General features: G+C 26.0%; 1 protein-coding gene across 1 annotated transcript in view; it reads right to left on the reverse strand.

The window, feature by feature from the left end:
- Nucleotides 1-663: 663 nt before the first annotated feature.
- The window catches only part of LOC135923322 (protein AMN1 homolog), a 39,939-nt gene continuing 27,856 nt past the window's right edge, over nt 664-12,746 (reverse strand). The window contains exons 4-7 of the mRNA XM_065458006.1: nt 5,508-5,725; nt 3,418-3,474; nt 3,094-3,205; nt 664-1,000 (exon numbers count right to left, since the gene is read on the reverse strand). Coding sequence (XP_065314078.1) covers nt 927-1,000; nt 3,094-3,205; nt 3,418-3,474; nt 5,508-5,725 — 461 coding nt within the window. The 3' untranslated portion in view covers nt 664-926. The remainder of the gene's footprint in view (nt 1,001-3,093; nt 3,206-3,417; nt 3,475-5,507; nt 5,726-12,746) is intronic.

The raw sequence follows: 12,746 nt of genomic DNA on the forward strand, positions 1-12,746 counted from the left end.
AATATAACATCATTAAAGATGGATAAAGTTCAATTATGTGATAAATAAAATAGGAAAAAAATAGGCGATACTACAATTTGATATTTTAATTATGTATTCGAATTCTATGAAAATAAATAGATCATTTAACAAAAAAAAGATTGAAAGCCATCAAATGTTATTGAATATCTAAAATTTGCTTTTAAAATATTATGATTATAGTAATAAATTATCATTGTTATACATATAATTTTTAAAATAAATTCTCATTTTGATTAATTATTACAATATTATTGTTTGTAGTGAGGATGTAGTGAGGATGAAAAGCTATGTCAGAATCAACCTCGAGTGGTGAGGTGTAATGTATATATTACTTTATGGAAATAAAAATTTTGTATTAATATAAATAATTTTTTTAAATTTATTTAATCTATTTTGATAAAAAAAAATGAATTTATATAAATTAAAATAAGAGTTTTAAAAATATAAATATTACAATATGAATTATTTTTCCTTAAAAATAAAACAATTTAAAAAATGTATCTATATAAATTGACCGGGAAATTGTGTTTACATTTGTTTGCATTAAAAATAAGTTTAAAAAAATATAATTAATATATTAATAAATTAATTAATATTAATAAGTCTCGACTTAAACCATAGATAACGTTCTGGTTTATTATCCAGTTAAAATTTTGATGATATAATTATATATTTTATAATTTAATAGGAAATATATTTTCTAAAACAATAAATGATGCAATGATTCGTAATACTCAAGGATGATTAAGAAAAAAACTATTTTTTTATTTTAAGATGTTATACGAAAACAAAAATCTTTAAATGACTAGTTTTCACAATAAAACTTAATAAAAATATAATTTTAAAGAATAATTATTTATTTAGGTACAGATTTACAAGTGATAGCTTTAAGACATCTGGTTAATTTAATATATAGTAAATGTTACATATTGTAATGATCTCTGAGATGTGATTCTAGCTAACGCGACAGTTGACCTGACTATAATTATTAGATAAATAAACAAAATATGATTTTAAAAAATTAATTAAATTACAAGAACCAAGGCGAATCACTGTGTATAATGGTACGATTCAGTTATGCTCCGGCTGCTAATTATAAGGGTTAGGTTCATTCCGGTTTGATTTTATTTTTAATGAAGCTATTAATAGTGAAAACTAATTAAAATTAATCTAAAAATAATAAAATAAGCAAAACGAAATTAAGGATTAAAAAAAGAAAACTAATATATTCTATTAGTTATATTTCCTCAAATAAAGAAACAATTGAACGGAAAAAATTTATTTAAAATAGTATAAAATCGCTAAGCCTATATATATGATAGTCCTTCACGATTAACTTCATAAAAAAAATAAGTTAAATCATTTGAAAAAATTAAATCTTACTATTTTAATAAAATCGTTTTGAAACGGTTCATAGCATTTATAAAGGATTGGTTCGCCCTTTTTACAATAATAAATTTAATGTTATTTAAACTACTCGATTTGAGCTGATTTTAAAAAACGGCTAACTCAATATTTTAGACAGAAAAATATGCCTAAGGCTCGAGATTTCTTTAATAGATGTTCAAACCAGGGTTGGCAAATCGGTCAATGGACCGGAGGAGTATTTGATCTGATCAAATACGGTCAAATAATCTAAAAAATCGAAAGAAAATAAATTATAAATATGTTTGAAAAAAAGAAAAAACAATATAAGTACATGTTATCACAATGCTGATTATTTGTTGGGTCATTAATATCAAGGAGAGCATCTTTCTAATAGTGAATTTAATGAAATATGTGATATAATACAAGAATTAAGCATTTTACAAAGTGGTGATAAAAATATTTCAAGTGATACTATTATAATTGGAGTTGTTTTTCTTTATTTTGTTGCATATATTTTTATCTATATTATAGTTTTTTTTACGCGTAATAATTTTGCCGTGTAAAAACGGCGCAAGCTTTTGACTTTTTGTATAATTTGTAAAACTCAGGATGAGTCCTATTTTATTTTAGAGAATTATTTATTTTATTGTATAATATAAAGGGCCGATTTTCAGGCAATATATGTATGATCATTATTTTATTACATTTTAATAAAAAATTATTATCAATTATTCAGTTTTTGATCAATTGACCGAATATTATTTGACCGGTCAGATGCATAACCCTGGTCCATACCTTTGTGCCATCTATGAGCAAAATGTTAAGCCTTGCGTAATATTTTTCTAGACAAAATATTGAGTTAGCCGTTTTAAAAATGGGCTAAAAATGAGCCATTTAACAACGATAAATAAATTTTATCATATCTTACTTTATATATTTCAGAGACATGCAGAAGATACCATTTGCATAGACCTTCCGGATTTTTTTTAAATTTCTTATTATCTATTCTTATTTTTTTTCTCTTACTGCACTTCTAAGCTTAACTTTTCTTTTACAATACTTTTTATTTTTCAAATTAAATATATAATTTTTTTCTTACTTGATATATTTTTTTTCTCTTTATCTTATTCTTCTTTTTAACACACTATTGAACATAAACTTGAATTTAACCAAAAAATAAATAATAATTTTATTTTGCTTTTTTTTCTAATTTTTAACTATAATTAAATATTTTTTACAATATTATACCAATTATATCAAAAAAATTATATATTTTTAATTTTTCTAGATAATAATGGCGATTTAAAATATTTTGTTTTAAAATATACGGCCCGAACTGGCCCAGGTATTTTTTAAATAATTTTAGGCCCGGCCTGGGTATTTAAAAAAAATTTTAGGCCAGGCCCGGGTATATTTAAAAAAATTAAAATACAGCCCGACCCGTGTACCTGGGTCGGGCTTAGGGTCGAGTCTGCAGGTCTCTAATAAATATAATATAATGATCACTTAAGTGATAACTTTGAAAAAATATGCAATGTAATGTAAATCGATTCATTTCTATAAAGCACTAACGTATTTGGGAAATGGCAAAACCCCATCGTGCCTAAAAGTGTTAGCAACGCTATATAACTAAAAAGTGACCATAGAATTAAAACTTTTTTCCTTAACAGGAAGATAAAAAAATATATATAAAGGTAAGATTACATGTCATAAGTGGACAATCTTGGAAACAAAGTATAACCAATGAGCTGGTAAAGGGTATGAATGCTTCAACGGCTTCATCTGTAAGATTAACGCACCCGTTCATAGAAACTTCCTTAAATATATTTATATCATCTTTTTATTAATATTTATATTTGAATTTACTTAACTTATTATCAATATCTTAATATCCGCAAATTTTAATGTAGATATTGCTATTCAAATTAACTCATATATTAATAACGGCATGGTAGAGGGCATTCATTTTAATTTAATGTCTACGATTAATAAACACATTTTTTAAGCATAATATAAATTATTCATTACCCTAAGAGTATTTTTGCATTTTCCGTTGACTAATTTGTGAACGCCTTTGTTGGTTACCTTAAAATAGAAAAAATTATATTTTATTTTAATATTATTTATATCAACTTTTAAAAGGGCAATCAACATTTTTTTAAACCCCTAAAAAAGATATAGATGTATTACATGGTATCAGCTAACACTTTTTATTTAACACATGGACAGAAGCTAAAATTATTCAACTCTTAAAGCTTTTCAAGGCAATATTGATTTTTTATTGCAAAATATATTAAATATTTTGATAAAAATTGTTAATTTGTTTGGATCATTTTTACGTTATAAAAATCCTGCTAAAATTTAGATTTTATATTTTCTGTCTAGGTGGAGCTTTGCTAAAAAAAAACTAATCACAATCCCAAATAAAAAACAATAATTTTATTTTTTTTAAAATAATATTGTTTATTTGTTAGTTATGTTTTATAAATTTATTTATAGAATTGAATCATCAGCGTATTAGATTAGAATCCTTATTTAAATTCGATATATGGCTGTTCGCTTCTCACTATAAATGATATTTTTTATTTTTTATTACATATATCATATTTAACTGATAAATAATTTTAAAAAATTTAAATATGAGAGAGCCTGTCTTTAAATAATTTTTCCAAAATTTGTTGGTATTTTAATATTATTCGTATTTTAGTCTGGGTTTAAAACCTAAAAAAATATTTCAAAATTATGACAAATTGCTAAATAGCGTATTTATTATTTTTCATCGAAGTTGGAAAAGTTATCAAATGTGTTTTATTTTTAGATTTTGAACATAGCCTAATAAATATATTATTTTTTTGATCTATTTGTTTTAGAAAAATGCAAAGACCGGCCAAAAAAATTTAACTAATATTGTAAATTCATAAAAAATTAAATGTCTGATATGATCCAATTACACACACAATGCAGAATCAAACACAATTGATTTACAAAACGGTTGTTTTAGAAATAGATAGCCATATAGAGATACAAGAGCCTTAACTGACATTGAGAATAAATCACGAAATTAAAATGTAATGGCCGGAAAATCTGTACAAAAAATTTATCGGGTTGGGGAGAATTTTGGTAAAATTTTAGTGGGTCGGGCAAATTTTTTAAATAATTTCATGGCCGAACTAGGCAAAAATTTAACGGACTTGGCCGAACAACTTGCTTAAAAATTCTTGTCGGGTTTAAACGGATCTGGTCTTGGAAATCTCTAATTTGTTTTTTATTTATCCTCAAATACATTTTCGAAGTGTAATAAAATTTATAAACATTTTTCTGAAAATTTTAATCTAAACTATGAGATTTGAGAGAAATTTTAAAAAAGGTTTTATGTCATTAAAATGAAATTGCAATTTTTAAAAAAAGCGAATCGTTACTCATTTCAGTGTTGAAATGAACTATTCAAAAAATATGATTTCATAATATAATAAGTATTAAATGTTATCTAAAGACCTTAAGTTCTTGACGCGTTCATTAAACAATATATAATTTACTTATTTATTAAAATTAGCTATTAAAGTCAAAATAGTTATAATGAAGGACATCATAAAATTTGGCTATAAATATATAATTCTAGATCAATTACAGTCATATTTTTCAACATCCATGTAAATATCGCCAGGAGTAAATATATTATGCATTTCATTCTAATTTTTTAGACATCATATTCTAAAAATAAAATTGATATATTAAACTTGTTCGATTAGTCTTATGAGTTTGAGTATAAATATTTTGGCCAAATAAATATTCCTCTTTCCTTAAGTGATTCTTTTTCTTGCCAAAAATATGAAATGAGCTTCCAAACAAAATACTCAATTATTTTCAGTAAGGGTTACAGGGTGTAATGAATTCAAATCTTTCATAATTTACATGATTACAGAATATTCCTTTTATGCAACTCTAAATTAAGATTTCAAAAATCGACTTATTCTACAGGTACGTGCCAAAAAAATTCGTTAAGCCGTAAGCACCTATTTTTTTCGACTTTCCTTAGGTTAAGCAAGCTTTTGGCAGAAAATATAAAGGGGGGGGGATGATAGTTTTCATTTTTATTTAAATCGACTTATTTTGATTACCAAAGTGTAGGAGAAATCGATGCAACATAGATTATAGGCGTGTAGCGAAAGATGGTCGAGGGAACGGTCGGAGATGAGTTTGCAACCACCAATATTGATTTTATGAAGGTGGGAACAATGCTGGGCAAGGCTCTGTATGACGGCGTCTGTCACAGTATCACATCGGGTCAAAAAGACGTCTTGTAAATTCGGACACATTTCAGCAAGCAATATGAGACCTTATTTTGAAATAATGTGGTAGGGAAAATAATTAGAACTTTTTTTAATTTTTAAATAAGAAATACTGTCAATATTGATTTAAATTTATAGATAGTTCCATTGAAGATAATTATTACTAAATAATTGTTTATTATTATAAAATATATAATTCTATGCCTAGCAAATTATTGACATATATAGTCATAAAGCGTCATTATATTTATATCCCAGGATGAGATGGATAAGCATTGTGTGAGGGTGAAAGGAGACATCCTGTTTCTCAATTAATTAACATTATTTTCGGCGAGAGAAAAAGTTCTTTCCGATGCCACGGAAGTTGTTTGTTGACATAGTCTCTTTTCATCTTAGTTAAATGAGGAAATCGATCTGCATTCCCTCTCCAAATCTAGCACGTTTGTAGTCTCGGGCGCTACCGGCTCATTATTTGATTGTCACCATCACCATTTAATGATACTTTTCTAAAGAGATAAATTTAATAAATAAAAATCATCGAATATATTAATATATATTAATTCTATCAAGATGTATTATTTTACAAATATACCTTCTTGTCAACACCTGCAATAATGAAATAGTTTTAAGGTTAGAAGGGTTGTTTATTATTGAATAAGTACTCATCAAATGGTTCCCTAATATATTTTGTAAACTTTGAATATAGCCATAATTTTAACTGCTACATTTTCCTTTAAATTAGCGATTAGTGTATTTTTAATCCTAAGATCTAGTATTGATGCAGCATAGTTTAAAGGTATTATTTTATGTTGGCTATACTCGTCGAATTTTTTTCCATCAATTTTGCTGTTTCTCTTATTTTGGCATCTGAATTCCCTATTTCCTGATTTTTCAAATTCCATAATATAATTGTAGAATAATATTGTCATCCCTATTGTTGGCTTATTAATGCTTTATCATAAAATATACGCTGTTCCATCTTGTTTTAACAGGATAAGATATTTTTTGTAGCCCTATTAAAAGATTAATATGACTGCAATAATTTTGGTAAGATATGTAATTTGGAAGCTAAAGTTTCTATATTTATTAATTTATCTCCCAAAAACATGAATTCCTCTTTAACAATTAAGTTTAGGGTATGGGTCATACAATGATGACCATACAAAACAGTCTGCTTACTACGTTAGGGTTGTTATTATTAGTAATAGATATAATATTAGGGTCATTCCATGACAAATCAACCACGATTCGGCCGACCCCCTTCGATTTTTTTAAAATTTGGTAAGCAAAGAAAGGTCGATGTAACTAAGAAATAGCCAAAATTTTAGCCTCCTAACATTTATATTTTTGAAGATATTAGGGTTCAAAGTGTCAAAAATGACGTATTTTTACCATTATCTGCCTTCATTCAATTAAGCATATCTTAAAAACTACATAATTGTAAATAACAAATTTAATATCAAAATTACGTACAAAGATTCTACTTTTAGATAAAAAAATTTTTTTATTTTTTTTCCCAATTTCCGGTCATTTTATTTAATATATAAGGACTAAAACGATTTTTTGGAAATAATACGACCTTCAATTTTTTTAAAAAAAATTTAGTAGATATTATTAAACTCTTCCTTTATATTTATAAAAAAAAATTGGTCTGGGACGCGGCCATCTTCATTCTCAAAATCGATAAAAATGTTTAGAAAAGTGTATAAATATTTTCCCGAAAGGGGGCGTCTTTGTATAAAATTATATATTAATCAGTTTTTAATGGTTTTTCTTGGACTTGATATAATTTAAAGGATTATTCATCTTGTAAGTGAAAATAACAATAAATGGGGCTTTCATTCAATTATAGAAATTGTCTATCGATAAAAGAAATTCAATTTATTACTTTATTATAAAATTTTTTGCCCATATAACATATACTTAATGAATATTAATAAAATATATTCAACCAAGTTTATAGTTCTTGAATATATGAATCAGAATCTTGTTCATTTCATAGACGCCAAAAATAATATCAAAATTTTCTCTACTCATTTTTTTAAAATAATTTGAAATTTTTAAAATATTACAAATATTAATTTATTATTATTATGAAATTATATACAAAATAAAAGTATTATCATAAAATTACCCAAAAAACAATATAAATATTGGATCGGATTTTCTAAAATCGGCATAGTCTTTCTAAATTAGAATAACAATAAATAAGTGTTTCAATCAATAAAATAAATAAAAATTTTAAAATTGATTAACCCTTTCGCGCCCAGCGAGATCATTTGTCATTAAAATTTTTAATCAATTAATTTTTATATTTAAAGAAACTAATGGTTGGTACTTAGAGATATTAATTTATAAAACAATATTTATTATTTCATATTTTATCATTAACCTGTCAAAATCATTATTTTATTATGTCAAAATGATTATTTTATTATATCAAAGTACAAGTATTTTTTGTTTATGGGAAATATTTCAAGCGCGAAAGGGTTTTATTCATTCAATAACACATACTCACTATATTAATTCATTTTTTAATAAATTTCTTGGTATTTTGATTTCTATCAACACCTAACCCCAAGCCTGGAAAAACTATAGACGAATATACAGTTAAAATTGTACAAGAATTTTATTGTATGGACGAAATAAGAAGAATCATACCAGACAAGAAAGATTGCGTTTCGTTCGATTTTGACCAAAGACGGAAAAAAGAATACCATAAGAGATTAATTTTAGATAATTTGAAAAAAATTTATATATTTTTTAAAGAAATGAGGCCTGATGTTAAAATTGGTTTTTCGAAATTCGCAAGCATTCGCCCAAAAATTGTATACTCGTTGAAGGTAGTGGTACACATGTATGTGATTGCAGCTACCACCAAAATTTAAATTAATGATCATTGGATCAAATTTAACCAATGCCTTTAAAACATACAAACATATTTTACACTTAATAATTTGTAATTCGCCTCAACCATCCATTTATATGGGCAAATGTGATAATTGTCCAGGGTCAACACATTTACGCGATCAAATAGAAATATTGTTTCGTTCTAAGGACATCGAATTTATAACATACAAACAATGGCTATCCGTAGATAGAACCACCCTTGAAACAATAACCAAACCAGTAGGTGAATTTATTAATGCCTTTTTAAAATAAATGGAATCTTTATCATTTTTTTATTTCAACGCAACAATCGTTGTACCAAAACAATCTAAAATTGAACTTTTAGACGAAGACCAATATTTAATTTTGTGATTTTTAAGAAAACTATAGCTTTATACTTTAGGATGAAGTACAAAATTATCATTGGAATAGGGCTCAATCCACTGTTCACCCTTTTGTTATATATTATAAAGATAATTTTGCCAATATTTGTTGCCTAAATTATGTAATGATATCCGAATCTTTGCAACACAATACAATAGCAGTACATAATTTTAAAAAAACATTGCTAAATTTTTTAATTAATAAAATTTTATATTTTTCGGTGGATCCGCTGCACAGTACAAAAACGTAAAATTTTTATTAATATTTGCCATCATGAGATGGATTTCGGGGTACAGGCGAAATGGCATTTTTCTGCTACAGCACACGGGAAAAGTGTTTGTGATGGGATTGGTGGCACTGTTAAAAGATTAGCCGCTAGAGCTAGTTTACAAGGCCTTACTCAAAGTACACATCATATGAATTGTACGAGTTAGCTAAAGAAAATATTAATGTCATATATTTTGAATAGATGATCAAAATAAATTATGATTACGAAGATCTATATTACTCAGGGAAAGATTTTCAAAAACTAGATCTATACCTGGAACACACAAAATACACCTTGATTCCAACAGATCTACATAATTTAAAAGTAAAATATATTCCAATTTAATAGAAAGTACTTTGGAATAGTTATCATATAATGATGAAAGTATAATTATTGAAGAAATATCATGATACCTAACTTATTTTTATGATTCTAATTGGTGGTTAGCTTTGTTTTAGTGAAAAATCAAAAGCAGGAAGAAATATATATAAAGTTTCTACACCCATCCGGACCTTCAAATTCCTTTACATTTCCAAGATAGACGACACTCTTTGCTTGCCCAAATGTCATATCTTAACATTAGTTTCACTGTTAAATGCTACTGGCCGTAGTTATACTATACATTGTCGTCACAAGAAAGTAAATGCGCTACCGAAAAATTAGAATCTTTTAAAAGTAAGTTTAAATTTAAATTATAGTAATTTTTTTAATATTTAGGGCGCCATATATGAAATGCACAAGATTCTGATTCATATATTCAAGAACTCGAAACTTAATTAAAACATATTTTATTAATATTTATTAAATATATGTTATATGGGCAAAAATTTTTATAATAAATTATAAATAAAGTAATAAATTGAATTTCTGTTATCGTTAGACAATTTCTATAATTGAATGAAAGCCCCATTTATTGTTATTTTCACTTACAAGATGAATAATCCTTTAAATTATATCAAATAGTCCAAGAAAAACCATTAAAAAATTATTAATATATAATTTTATACAAAGACGCCCCCTTTCGGGGAAATATTTATACACTTTTCTAAACATTTTTATCGATTTTGAGAATGAAGATGGCCGCGTCCCAGACCAATTTTTTTTTATAAATATAAAGGAAGAGTTTAATAATGTCTACTAAATTTTTTAAAAAAATTGAAGGTCGTATTATTTCCAAAAAATCGTTTTTAATCCTTATATATTAAATAAAATGACCGGAAATTGGGAAAAAAAATAAAAAAATTTTTTTATCTAAAAGTAGAATCTTTGTATGTAATTTTGATATTAAATTTGTTATTTACAATTATGTAGTTTTTAAGATATGCTTAATTGAATGAAGGCAGATAATGGTAAAAATACGTCATTTTTGACACTTTGAACCCTAATATCTTCAAAAATATAAATGTTAGGAGGCTAAAATTTTGGCTATTTCTTAGTTACATCGACCTTTCTTTGATTACCAAATTTTAAAAAAATCGAAGGGGGTCGGCCGAAAATCTCATTTTTTTTGCTCATTTGACGTGGAATGACCCATTATCTTTATTTGAAATTGAGGAGGATATCATGAATGAAGAGATATCATCTCCTGAATGTGAATGGGAGAATGATATCATATTCAAAGCTAGATTGATAATATCCCAGTCATCCTTGATGGCGTAATAGCACAAATGGAAAATTAATTTGTTAATTTATGCACAAGTTGAATTTTTGACATCTCGTAAACTTTTCCGAAGTTTTTGGACAAAGTTGGCACCATAGTTTTAAATGGCTATTTTTGTAATATAACATTTTTTTAATGATTCATTAAACTGAATGGACTATTAGTTTTTATCAAGATATTTTAAATTAGTTTGTTCATTATAAGGTTATCATGTATAAAGGGCTTTCTAATTCAGGGCATCGTATATTGTGCTCTTGTGAAAACTCCGTAAATATGTTAGAGTGCATGGATTTGAGGGTTTCTTTAGATTAGCCTAACAAATAAAAATGTAATACTATTTTTTATAATGTCTAAATGATGGACAAAATATTTAATATTTCTCTAATTGTGACAAAATGTCCCCCATCCACATACAGGGGGTGATATATCATCACTCATGATGATCTCCTTACATGATTTTCAATTTAAAGATAATATAATATCTATTACTCATGATAACAGCCCTAACGTGGTAAAAGCCGTAGAATTAATTAACAGGTATTATCATTTTAATTATGAGGCTGTTTTATATGGTCATCGTTGTATGGCCCATATCCTAAATCTAATCGTTAATGAGGGACTAATATTTTTGGAAGATAAATTAATAAATATAAAAGCTTTAATTTCCAAATTACATAACTCACCAAAATTATTGCAGTGATATCAATCTTTCAATCGGGAATATTTTGTATATTTATTATATTCCTTTTTTAATTTTTTTTATCTATTTACATAGAATTTCAACGCAATACTACACCTCAGCGAGCTTGGGTTAATTAAAACCGATTTAGCTCCTGAAAATTTAGAATTCTTCACAAATTTTAATTTCTAACGCCATTTCATCAAATCACGGTAGAAATAAGCGCACAATCTCCAACAATAGTGAAGGAAATATTGTTCTACAATGATATTATGGAATTTGAAAAATCGGGAGATAGGGAATTCAGATGCTTAAATAAGAGAAGCAGCAAAATTGATGAAAAAAATATGACGAATATAGCCAAAATAAACTATGCTGCATCAATACTAGATCCTAGGATTAAAAATACACTAATCGCTAATTTAAAGGAAAATGCAGCAATTAAAAATATGACTATATTCAAAGTATGCAAAATATATTATGGAACCATTTGATGAGTACTTATTCTATAATAATAACAACCCTTCTAACCTTAAAACTATTTCATTATTGCAGGTATTGAATAGAAGGTTTTGTAAAATAATACATTTTGATAGAATTAATATATATTATATATTCGATGATTTTTAGTTATTAAATTTATCTCTTTAGAAAAGTATCATCAAATGGTGATAGTGACAACCAAATAATGACCTATCTCCATGAGTCGGTAGCGCCCAAGATAACAAACGTGCTAGATTGGTGGAGAGGGAATGCAGATCGATTTCCTCATTTAGCTAAGATGGCAAGATACTATGTCAACAAACAACTTTGGTGGCACGGAGAGAATTTTTTCTCTGATCGAATATAATATTTCTAAATTAAGAAATTGGAGTCTCCTTCCACTCTGAAACAATGCATATCCATCTCATCCTGGGATATAAATATAATGGTTCTTTATGACGATATATGATATTAATTTGTTAGACATAGTAATAAAATATTTTCTAATAAAGAACAAACATCATTATTTGTCAATATAATAATATTTTTCTAAATATATTAAATAAATTACATATAAATTTCAAATATTTTATGCTAGTATTGTATGATCAAATCTATCCACAGGTAAGATATATTCCTGCTTCTGATATTGCGAAAAAGGAAAAAATTATATATATATATACCAAATTATTTAATATTGTATTG

Source organism: Gordionus sp. m RMFG-2023, chromosome 2 (genome assembly GCF_954871325.1).
Source record: "Gordionus sp. m RMFG-2023 chromosome 2, tfGorSpeb1-WG-v2, whole genome shotgun sequence".
Taxonomy (NCBI): domain Eukaryota; kingdom Metazoa; phylum Nematomorpha; class Gordioida; order Chordodea; family Parachordodidae; genus Gordionus; species Gordionus sp. m RMFG-2023.